Source organism: Dipodomys ordii, unplaced genomic scaffold, assembly GCF_000151885.1.
Source record: "Dipodomys ordii isolate 6190 unplaced genomic scaffold, Dord_2.0 Scaffold79, whole genome shotgun sequence".
Taxonomy (NCBI): domain Eukaryota; kingdom Metazoa; phylum Chordata; class Mammalia; order Rodentia; family Heteromyidae; genus Dipodomys; species Dipodomys ordii.
In genome coordinates this window covers 737299-748940 of record NW_012267295.1, presented here as the reverse complement: position 1 = coordinate 748940, position 11642 = coordinate 737299, and the positions used below count along the sequence as shown (strand labels likewise).

The window sequence follows — 11642 nt, the reverse complement described above, 5'->3', positions numbered from 1 at the left end:
TTCAGCTCAAGGCAGGCGCTCTACCGCTTGAGCCACAGTGCCACTCTGTTTTTCTAGTGGTTTATTGGAGATAAGAGTCTCACAGAGTTTCCTGCCCAGGCTGGCTTTGAACTGTGATCCTCAGATCTCAGCTCCTGAGTAGTTAGGATTACAGGTGTGAGCCGCCAGTGCCTGGCTCATGGAGCCATATTTAACGTTACTGGAAAAACTAGACTAGTTGGTCAGTTAATTGCTCTTCAGTCCTCATCAGTGTCCTCACTGGTATTGGCTAACTCAGTCCAGAGCTGGACACCCTGGGGAAGGGGAGAGATTGGATAGCAAAGAAGTGTAAAGACAGTTCGCTACCTTTAAGAAGCACAATTAGAGCCAGGTGCTGGTGGCTCACGCCTGTAATCCTAGCTACTCAGGAGGCTGAGATCTGAGGATCATGGCTCAAAGCCAGCCGGGACAGGAAAGTCTGTAAGACTCTTATCTCCAATGAACCACCAGAAAACTTGAAGTGGCGCTGTGGCTCAAGTGGTAGAGCGTTCACCTTGAGCTGAAGAGCTGAGGGACAGCACCCAGGCCCAGAGTTCAAGCCCCATGACCGCCAAAAAAAAAAAAAGTTTGGGGACAATGTCCAGGCCCTGAGTTCAATGCCCCAGTACCAGCACCAAATAACATGAAATCAAAGCTGGCGTGTCTGTACCTGTAATCCCAACCCTTGGGAGACAATAGCAGGAGGATTTCAAGTTTAAGGCCAGCCTGGGATACATAGCAAATGAGACCGTGTCTCCAACAAAGAAACAAACAAGTCACTCAGAAGAGGCCTTAGATGGTGACCTTGACCTTGACCTTGAAAGGGGCAAAGGAAGAGGCTTCGAGCCATCAAGCCTCTGCAATCCCTGGGCACTGCCCAGTGGTATCTGGACTCAGCTGTGTGGCTTCCCCAAGGCCTAGGGGTCTGAGCCTGCCTCGAGACTCTCCTCTCAGGCTGGGCTGTGGTAATGGTGGCGTGGACTTGCATTGCTCAGCATCTTCCTGCTGCCTGGGACCTCAGGGTTCATAGATTGCTGTGGGTTCATCTCTCTGACTTCAGGGTGTGCACGCACATGCACACACACACACACACACGTGCACACACAAACACACCCAGCTTTCCATTATGACATCTGACTACCTTCTCCTCCTTCTCCTCCTCATCTCTAGGTTCGCAAGGAGCTGGAGGTAAATGGCATCGAATTCTACCCCCAAAAGGAATTTGATGAGGATTTAGAGGACAAGACAGAAAATGACAAAATCAGGGTGAGTAGCTGGGGGGGTCTGATCCTCACATGGTGGGGGAGGGGTCCCTCTGGGTACCCGGAATGTGTCACCTGTGTTTCCTCTCCAGACCCCTGGGCATTCTTGCTTGACCAGGCTTGGGGTGAGGAGGAGGGGGAGAAGGAGGAGGAGCAGGAGGGGGAGGAGGGGAGGAAAAAGGAGAGGGGGAGGAATGGACTAACACAGAACTAACATAGAGCAGCTTCCTGCACAGGAAAGCCTACATTTCCGCCTGTCTCCACACCCCACTACAGTGTGGGGCTGATAGGACCCCAAGCAGGGAAAGCACTGGGCTGGGGCCATTGGAGTCTGCTCTAGTGAGACTGTGCCTCAGTTTCTCCCTCATAAAATGTGGGGCAAGGAGGGATAGCTCATCTTAGCACATGTAATTTGGGGAGTGTGTGTGTGTGTGTGTTTCTAGTCCTGGAGCTTGAACTCAGGGCCTCGGCACTGTCCTTGAACTTTTTTTACTTAAGGGTAGAGCTTTATCACTTGAGCCACAGCTCCACTTCTGGCTTTTTGGTGGTTAATATGTTACAAGAGTCTTATGGACTTTTCTGCCCAGCTAGCTCAAACCAGGGTCCTCAGATCTCATCCTCTGAGTAGCTAGAATTACAGTCATGCGCCATTGATGCTTGGCACAGGTCCCTTTTTTTTTTTTTTTCAAATTCTTTATTGAGATTAAATGATTACATAATTTCTCAAATTTCACAATATTGTGGGATAGTGATGCTTAGTTAAAGTCACAAACACATTCTAACTTTCATGGGGCAAATTATCTGTCGTGGTCTATAACATTTATGAGTTCTATGAGCTTTGCAGTACAGTTATTTCTTCCACATTGGGTGGTATGTACATTTCCTTTGTTTTGCATAGCGTCAGCTGTTCCCTCTTTCCCACTTGTTCCCTCCCTCCCATGGCCACCATTGAATTGCTTAGTTCATTTTGATCAATGTCCAGTGCAGCTGATGGGTCCCATTGTCGTATGTTTTTCCCTGATTCCCTCTAGTTCTGTGTCACCTCCTGGTTTCCCTCCAGTGTGCACATATATACCATACATGTGATCAGCAGCATGGGGTTATTTAGTAGTGATTTGACCAGATGAATGGAAGTCCTTTGTTTCTAAAGTCTTGTTAAATTTATCATATCAACTTATGTTTTGGATTTAACATCCACTTATCAGGGAGACCATGTGCCGTTTGTCTCTTTGCTCTTGGCTTACCTCGCTCAACATGATTTCTTCTAGCTCCATCCATTTCCCTGCAAATGCCATTATTTTGTCCTTTCTAATGGCTGCATAATATTCCATTGTGTATAGATAACACAATTTTTGGATCCGTTCAGCTGGCACAGATCATTTTTATAAAATGTTTCTGAAATATTTGGCTTCACTGTCAGAGAGCATTCTACGCACATGCGCACTCAGCTTGCACAGTTCACTGGTGTGCCTTGAATGAAGGACCACACACAATAATGCTCCCATACAGTTCTTTTTTTTTTTTTTTGCCAGTCCTGGGGCTTGAACTCAGAGCCTGAGCACTGTCTCTAAGCCCTTTTGCTTAAGCTAGTGCACTACCACTTTGAGCCATAGTGCTACTTCCTCATGAGACTATCTCACTTACCTACCAAAAAATCCTGAAATGGAGCTGTGGCTCAAATGTTAGATCACCAGCCTTGATCATAAAAGCCAAAGAAGTGTGCCCAGGCCTTGAGTGTAAGCCCTAGAACCAACACACAACCAAAAACCAAACTATAGTTTGAAGGAAAGCTGACACAGTGAAGTTAACCAGCCAGGCAGTGATCAGGATTGTATCCAAGAATCCTGACTCCCATTCCAGTGCTGCTTTCAAGGAACAGAGGTTGGCCCCTGCCACCAGTTCTGTCACTGCATATAGGTATAGGTCAAGGTGAGATTTCTGGCACCATTTACTGTCCTGCTCTTGGATGATCAGGTCAAAGGAAGATGACTGCGCATGTGTGTCTGGTTTGTTTCTGTCCCCATTCAGCAGGAGAGCATGCCTTTCGCTGTGGTGGGAAGTGACAAGGAGTACCAGGTGAATGGCAAGAGGGTCCTTGGCAGAAAAACTCCCTGGGGGATCATCGAAGGTAATAATCCATTGCAGCTTACGGAAGAGCTGGCTGCTGATCAAGTACTCAGCAACCAGGTATTAAGAACGCATCAGTAGGTCAAGGTCCTGTCCTGGGATGCACCGTACATAATTCATGCCAGCCAGACTCTGCCTGAAAGTAGTTTTACATTTGTGCCAGTACTGGGGCTGGAACCCATGGGGCCTCACACTCTTTTTTGGGGGGGTGTCTGGTCGTGGGGCCTGAACTCTGGGCCTGGGCGCTGTCCCTCAGCTCTTCAGCTCAAGGCTAGCGCTCTACCACTTGAGCCACAGCGCCACTTCCGGCTTTTTTTTCTGCTTATGTGGTGCTGAGGAATCGAACCCAGGGCCTCAAGCATGCAAGGCAGGTGCTCTACCACTGAGCCACCTTCCCAGCCCCCCTCACACTCTTGCTTGGCTTTCTTGCTCATGGCTGGAGCGCTACGACTTGAGCCATGCCTTCAGTCCATCATTTTGCTGGTTACTTGGCGATGGTGTCTTGCAGAATTTTTTTTCTGTTCAGGCTGGCTTTAAACCTGTTATCTTCTAGGTGTAAGCCTCTTGAATAGCTAGGATTGTAGGCATGAGTCTCCAGCACCCAGAGTGCCCTGGGATTTTAAAAAATAACATTTTTTCCCCCTTGTTTTCCTTGAAATGGAGTTATTTCTAAGAATGTGTGTACCCTTTGTAAGACCACAGAAACATGTCTTAATTGTCTTCTGTTCCCACAATTCTTAGCAAATGGTTTAGGAAATGTGAGTACTCCATCTATGTTGAATTGGATTTTCCATGTACCATGTAGCATTTGACTTTTTAAAGATGACCCTGTGTTAAATTCTCTCTCTCTCTGTCTCTGTCTTCAATATGGAGATTGCACTCAAGGCCTCTTGCTTACTAGACAAACACTCTACCCCTTGAATCACATCCCCAGATCTTTTTTGGTTTAGTTTTCAAAGGGTTGATTGCAGGAATATACTACTATGTCCTGCATGTTTCTTGAGATAGGGTCTAATATTTTACCCATGCTGGCCTCAGATCCGGATCCTCCTATCTCTGCCTCATGAATAGTTGAGATTACAGGCAGGTGCAACTGTACCCAGCTCTTCATTCTACTTTCACTTAGATTAGAAACTATACATTAGGTCTTGGCAAGTTCAACTCTCTGAATGTTTGTTGTTTTGTTCTCTCTCTCTCTCTCTTTTGTTGGTCCTGGGGCTTAAACTCGGGGCTTGAGCACTGTCATTGTACTCTTCAGCTCAAGGTGAGCACTCTACCACTTGAGCCACAGCACCACTTCCGGTTTTCTAGTGGTTTATTGGAGATAAGAGTCTCACGGAGTTTCCTGCCTGTGCTGGCTTTGAACCTCGATCCTCAGATCTAGCCTTCTGAATAGCTAGGATTACAGGCGTGAGCCACCGGTGCCCAGCTCGTTTTCTCTTTTGTAAATGATAAAAAGGACATTTTCTATTACTACCGTTTCACCAAGTGTATAATAGTATTACATCATGCCATTTCAGCTGCTTAAGTATTTCTTCAATGAATAACATTTATTGCACCAGTTGGGTGCCAGTGGCTCACACCTGTAATCCTGTCTACTCAGGAGATTGAGATCTGAGGATCACAGATTAAAACCAGCCTGGGCAGATAAATCTGAAAGACTCTTATCTCCAGTTAACCAGCAGAAAGTCAGAGGTGGACGTATGGCTCAAGTAGTAGAGCACTAGTTTTGAGCAGAGAAATCGAAGGAAGAGTGCACACACACGCACACACACACATACATACACACACACATACGCACGCACACACACACACACATGAGTACACGAGGCCCTGAGTTCAAGAACCTCCAACACAAAGCACAAACTCTAGTGTTCCAAAGCGTGAGTAAGTTTCCTGAGGGGTTACACAATAACCTGTCCCTGTTCTCTTTAAATGTCTCCGTGATCCACACTGAAGTCACCTCCTGGTTGTAGCATTATGAAATGACCACCTGTTTTCTCTTGTTTCATTCATAGTGGAAAACCTCAACCACTGTGAGTTTGCCCTGCTTCGAGACTTTGTCATCAGGTGAGACATCTTCCCTCCCCTGTCTGGATTGCAGACTTATGATTTCAGTTGGGGACCATCCGCTCACACTTGTGACACTCCAGGTCTCTTTCTCTGCTCCTCTTTCCTCTTCTCTCCTCTCTCTCTCTCTTCTACTTCCTCTTTCTCTTCTTTGTCCTCTTTTTTTTTGGGGGGGGGTCCTGTGGCTTGAACTCTGGGCCTGGACACTCACCCTGAACTTCTTTTACTCAAGGCCAGTGCTCTACCACTTGAGCTACAGTGCAATTTCTGGCTTTTTTGAGTAGTTTATTAGAGATGAGAGTCTCATGGACTTTCCTGCCCAGGCTGGCTTTGAACTGTGATCCTCAGATCTCAACCTCCTGAGTAGACAGGATTACAGGTGTGAGCCACGAGCGCCTGGCTCCTCTCTCTTCTCTCTGCTCTCTCGTGTGCTGGTACTGGGGCTTGAACTCAGGGTCTTGGCAGCACTTTCTCTCAAAGCTAGTGCTGCTCTATCACTTGAGCCACAGCTCCACTTCCAGTTTCTTGGTGGTTTCTGGAAATCAGAGTCTCATGGACTTTTCTGAGGATCTCAGCCTTTTTTTTTTTTTTTTTTTTATCAGTCATGGGGCTTGAACTCTGGGCCTGAGCTCTGTCCTTCAGCTCTTCAGCTCAAGGCCAGCACTCTATCGCTTGAGCCACAGCACCACTTCCGATTTTCTGGTGGTTTATTGGAGATAAGAGTTTCACGGACTTTCTTGCCCAGGCTGGTTTTGAACTGGAATCTTCAGATCTCAGCCTCCTGAGTAGCGAGGATTGCAGGTGTGAGAGACCAGCATTTGGTTTATTCTCCAGGTCTCTGATGGCGCTTTCTGCCTCAGTACCAGCAGAAGGGGCTATGGGCTTACCATTGGCCGTCTGGAGTGGGTCTCATACAGGGTCCAGTCCATGCGCATGACCTAGCTTCACAGGCCAGTCACCTCTTCCTCTGCCTGCCGTTAATCGCATCCCCTGTCTTCTCACCTGTGTCCTCCAGGACCCACCTCCAGGACCTCAAGGAAGTGACACACAACATCCACTATGAGACTTACAGGGCCAAGAGGCTCAATGACAATGGAGGCCTCCCTCCGGTGAGCGTGGACACAGAGGAAAGCCACGACAGTAACCCATGATGACCCCTTCCTTCTCTGTGTCATCACACACACCTCACTTTTCCACACACACACGCATACCCCAAATACCACCTCCCACCTTCCTTTCAGCCCTGTCCCACAGGCCTGTCTGTTTGTGGAGTGTCTTGTGTACGTTGTATGTGTGTGCATGTGTGCATGCATGTGTGTATATGAGGAAAGCCTGTACACGTGTGTGTGTGCGTGCATGTGTGGGTGTGTGTGCTAGGGATGGGGTATTTTCATTGCCCTCCCTTGTAAGTCTGGTTCCCTCATGCCTGTCCATCCTCTGTCTCCTCTCTTTGTACCTCAGAACAAAGCCCTTTGCCCCAGTCCAGAGGTTCTAGGGGAGGTTATATTTGAAAATGATGGGGGCAGGGATGCCACAGGCAACTCCTTACCTCTAGCCCCACTCAGAATGGGGCTGACAAAGATTTTCTAAGGATAGGTGGCTGAGCTAGCCAGGGTGCAGGGTGACTTCAAGACATTCTTCCCTGTGAGTGGGGCTGGTCCAGGGTGAGGTCAGGTCTTTCTTGAGGCGATGAAAAGGAAGGTCACAGGCTGCGGAGAAGCCCGCCTGAGCTTCGTTCTCCAAGAAGGACTTAGTGCTTTGGTCTATGTCAAGGTCACTGTCCAAAAGCAACGTACCACCTGCTGCCACTGCACACCGCCGCTTTCCACGCTTGCCTTGCCTCTGCGCTGGGGCCAGTTGTCTGCCTCTGCTTTCTCCCTCCTTCCCTCATCTGTTTATGCATTCATATATTCATGTATTCATCTGTTCCTTCTTCCTGCCTGTCTCTGCCATCGTTCGCTTCCTTTTAGACTAACCCACGTGAGATTTGTCGCCATATTTAGAATTTATGCCCAGTCTATTTCCAAAACACGACTTTCGGCCATCCTGAACCAAAATTGCAACCGAACTGGACAGTGATAAACTGAGATTTCATGAAAAGACAGAGCCATAGACAAGAGTAAGAAAGGTTCTGGAGTTGAGTGCTAGAACTGACCCTGACCTTAGAGTGTGCCAAGGCAAGATGGAAACTGGGGTTACCCAGTTCCCAGTACCCTGTTCAAGGAAGCATACGTGCAGGTTAAGAAACAGCTTTTTGGGGACATAAGTTTCCAGAAAAACTATTGGAAATGAGATATAGCATTACTTGTAGTGGTTTGGCTTCAGAGACACTTTTTTTTTTAATTGGTCATGGGGCTTGAACTCTGGGCCTGGGCGCTGTCCCTGAGCTCTTCAGCTCAAGGTGAGTGCTCTACCACTTGAGCCACAATGCCACTTCTGGTTTTCTGGAGATAAAGAGTCCCATGAACTTTTCTGCTCAGGCTGGCTTTGAACCACAATCCTCAGATCTCAGCCTCCTGAGTAGCTAGGATAACAGGCATGAGCCACTGGTGCCCAGCCAGAGACACATTTTTTTTTTTGGTCGGTCATGGGGCTTGAACTCTGGGCTTGGACACTGCCCCTGTGCTCTTCAGCTCAAGGTGAGTGCTCTACTGCTTGAGCCACAGCGCCACTTCTGGTTTGCTACTGGTTTATTGGCGATGAGTCTCATGGACTTTCCTGCCTGGGCTGGCTTTGAACTGTGATCCTCAGATCTCAGCCTCCTGAATAGCTAGGATTACAGGCGTGAACCACCGGTGCCACTCCAGAGACACATTTTTAACCACATTTCCCTTTTCTCTTTTTGTCCCTCATTAAGCTGCTTCCTTATAATTCCGTTGGTGGCACACATGTCCCTCCTTTTTGCTTTTGTGCTGAAGTGAATTCCTTTCATGTCTGTCTGTCCGACTGCTTTTTCCTACTACCCCTTCCTCCCACACATGTTTTCCAGGACACCGGAAGCACACACTCAGCCTTTCCCACGATCCCTGTATTTATGAATGTAAATACTCCCACTGTGTATTACCCAAATAAGTTACCCCCTTTTTCCTTTGGCCTATAAGGTTACTGAAATGTAAGGCTGGGGAAACAATTTAGCTTCCTAGTTCAGCCAAAATTGGTCCTCTCTGAATGCCAGCTTTTATAATCCCAGTCCCTTACCGCTCAGGTGCTAGGGAGAAAAATAGACACTGAAGATGCTGGTCAGTGAAGCAGGAGGAAGAGAAGTGACCAGCTCACCAGTGCTCCTTATTGTGTAGTCTCAATCTTTTCCTGGAGCCTGATTTACCCAGCTCCCGCTCTCCTTTACCCAGACAGTGACTCCCAGGATAGGCGCTTGGCAGGCTCCCACCTTGCTACGTTGCAACCACTGAGGGTTCCTTATCTCCTAAGAGCAAGTACGACTGGGCATGTAGGACCATGAAGGAGAACCTCAAGGGGTGAGGGTGGTGGGCGTTGGGAGAGGCTGAGTTAGGAGAAGGGTGCTTGGCACCCCTAAACCTTAGCCTCAGTCTCCCTGGAGAAGCTGTCTTATGGGTCTTCTGCCAGCTGCTGGCCGCCGCACCCTCAACCTTTCTCCCCCTCCCCCTCCGCCCTGCAGGGAGAAGGCGTCCTGGGCACTGTGCTTCCACCTGTGCCAGCCACCCCCTGCCCCTCTGCTGAATGAAGGCCCTTCCAAGCGCCGCCTCTCCCTCCATTCTCTCAGCTGTTACTGCTGCAGACCAAGCCCCTTTTAGCGCTGTGCTGTCCCGCCCACCTCTGTCCCCGCCTCTCTCAGTCCGGTGGGAGGGGCCAGCTGCCTCTCTCCTTTGGCCAAACCACCCCCCTCCTCCCAGTGGAGTGGAGTTCTTGCTCTCACCCGCCTGCCTGCACTGCCCTGCTCCATCGTCTCTGTCTGCTGGTCCCAGGTCATCTGTAGGGAGAGTGAACTCACCCGGAGCTGCTTCTGCCTTTGCAAACCCAAACCAGCTACTTGTAACCAGCTTTCCTGGGGCGGGCATAGGGGCAGCATGGCTGCTATTCATTCATCTGCATGAGCTACTCTTGGCTTCCTTAAAGGCAACTTAAAGTCAGCAACTTTCATGTTTATCAGCCTCGTTGAGATCAGCTGTATGCACCCCATGTGGGATGGGGGCTTGCCTTCATTGCCTATCAGGATGGATTACTCCAGCTGCTGGGGAGCAGGGGCTAGCATCCGCTTGTATTTATTTTTAATCACTGGTGGCTAGCCCAGTGTGAGGGAACACACCCTCCTCACCACATAGTGTGAACACTTAGAGTGGGGTTGCCCAAAGAGAGATTGCTGAAGTTGACTTCCTTATTTCCCAAACTTAAAAAAAAAAAGGAGGAACTAGACCTATGAAATGGCAGAAATTCACAAAAATACAAAGAAAAATAGCACCCACATACATTTAGCAGTAAGAGGATCTTTATTCATTTTCCTTACTACTATAATTTCCCTCCCCCTCCCCCACCTCCTCCGTTAGCCTGGCCACAGGTGGTCACTGTTGGCTAATGGAAAATACCCATGGAGGGCAAAGCCCCCCCCATCAGATGCATGAATGTTTGTGAATGTCGGCTGCCACTGCCTACACTGTGTCTTTTTAGAACCCTTGCCCAAACTGCCTCCCCCCCCACAACTCCACCTTGACACAACTTGCTTCAGAGGCTGGTGAACACATGGTTCATTTTGTCTACAACCAAGTCTTCATGGAACAAGAGGCCCAAGCCTAGGGGAGGCAAGAACGACCCATTTCTGAAAATGACCAGTCCCCAGCCAAGCTTTTGGTGACATTCTGGTGAAATTCCCCAATGGAAAACAAAGCAACAGAAACTTCCAACTGGCCATGTAAATGTTGCTAGACTTTATGTGTTGTATAACTAAATATTGCTGTTTGAATTATAGCTGCCTGTTTTGTTTTTCTTTTTGGACTTATTTGTGTTCTTTACTCCTTGATCAAATTAGTTATTATATCATCTCACTTGAGAGGATGGGGCTGAGCCGGAGAAGAAAGAAGTAGTAAGAGATATTAGCCGGTGCTGATGGCTCACACCTGTAATCTTAGCTACCTGAGAGGCTGAGATCAGGAGAATCATGGAAGAGTGAATTTGCCCACTCTATTATTAAGACTCCATCTTAATAGTAGAAAGATGCTGGGTGGGATGGTGTGCTGCAGTGTCATCCCAACTTCTAAGGGAAGCCTAAAATATGTGGATCATGGTTCAGGAGTACAGCCAAGGCAGGAAGCAAGATCCTATTTCAAAAATTACCAGAGTGGCCAGGTGCCAGTGGCTCACGCCTGTAATTCTAACTACTCAAAGAGGCTAAAATCTGAGGTTTGCAGTCCAAAGCCAGTCCAAGCAGAAAAGTTTGTGAGACTCTTATCTCCAATTAACCACCAGAAAGCCTGAAGTGGCTGTGGCTCAAGTGGTAGACCACTCACCTTGAGCTGAAGAGCTCAGGGATGGTACTTAGGCCCAGAGTTTAAGCCCCATGACTGACAAAAAAACAAAACAAAACAAAAAAAACAACAAATCACCAGAGTGCTAGGTGCTGTTGGTTTGTGTGTATAATCTTAGCTACTCAAGAGGCTGATGTTGGAAGACTGAGGTTTGAAGCCAGCCTAGGAAGGAAAGTCCATGAAATTCATGTCCAATAAACTACTCAGAACAAGCTGGAAGTAGTACATTAGCCTTGAGCAAAAGAAGCTCAGGGACAGTGCCAGGGCCTTGAGTTCAAACCCCAGAAACAGCTAAATAAATAAATAACCGAAGTAAAAAAAGGAATGGAAGCATGACCTAGTGGTAAAGCACATACCTTAGCATGTATGATGAGGTCTTGAGTTTAAATCTCAATACTACCAGGAAAAAAAAAAAAAAAGAAAACCACAGCTATTAGAGATGGAAGCACTTTATGAGATCAGTTCATTGCAATGTAGCATAAGGTCAGATTCCAGTCATTATTTCTCAGGATTCTGTATCCTAAATGAATGTTATCACACTTGACTTCATATTTTCTAGGTTTTGCCTTTCTCCATGAAAAATGATGTTTAATGAAATTCCTCGTCCTCCACTTTCTCTCCTGAATGCATAAGGACCAGCTCTGTGGAGAAAAAAAAAAAGTGGACC

At 47.7% G+C, this 11642-nt stretch overlaps 1 protein-coding gene across 1 annotated transcript in view; it reads left to right on the top strand.

Annotated features, from left to right (window-relative positions):
• The window catches only part of Sept3 (septin 3), an 18346-nt gene extending 8646 nt beyond the window's left edge, over positions 1–9700 (top strand). Inside the window, exons 5-9 of the mRNA XM_013024773.1 lie at positions 1189–1284; positions 3309–3408; positions 5426–5477; positions 6493–6586; positions 9115–9700. Of these exons, the coding sequence (XP_012880227.1) occupies positions 1189–1284; positions 3309–3408; positions 5426–5477; positions 6493–6586; positions 9115–9180 (408 nt within the window). The 3' untranslated portion in view covers positions 9181–9700. The remainder of the gene's footprint in view (positions 1–1188; positions 1285–3308; positions 3409–5425; positions 5478–6492; positions 6587–9114) is intronic.
• The last annotated feature ends 1942 nt before the right edge of the window (positions 9701–11642 follow it).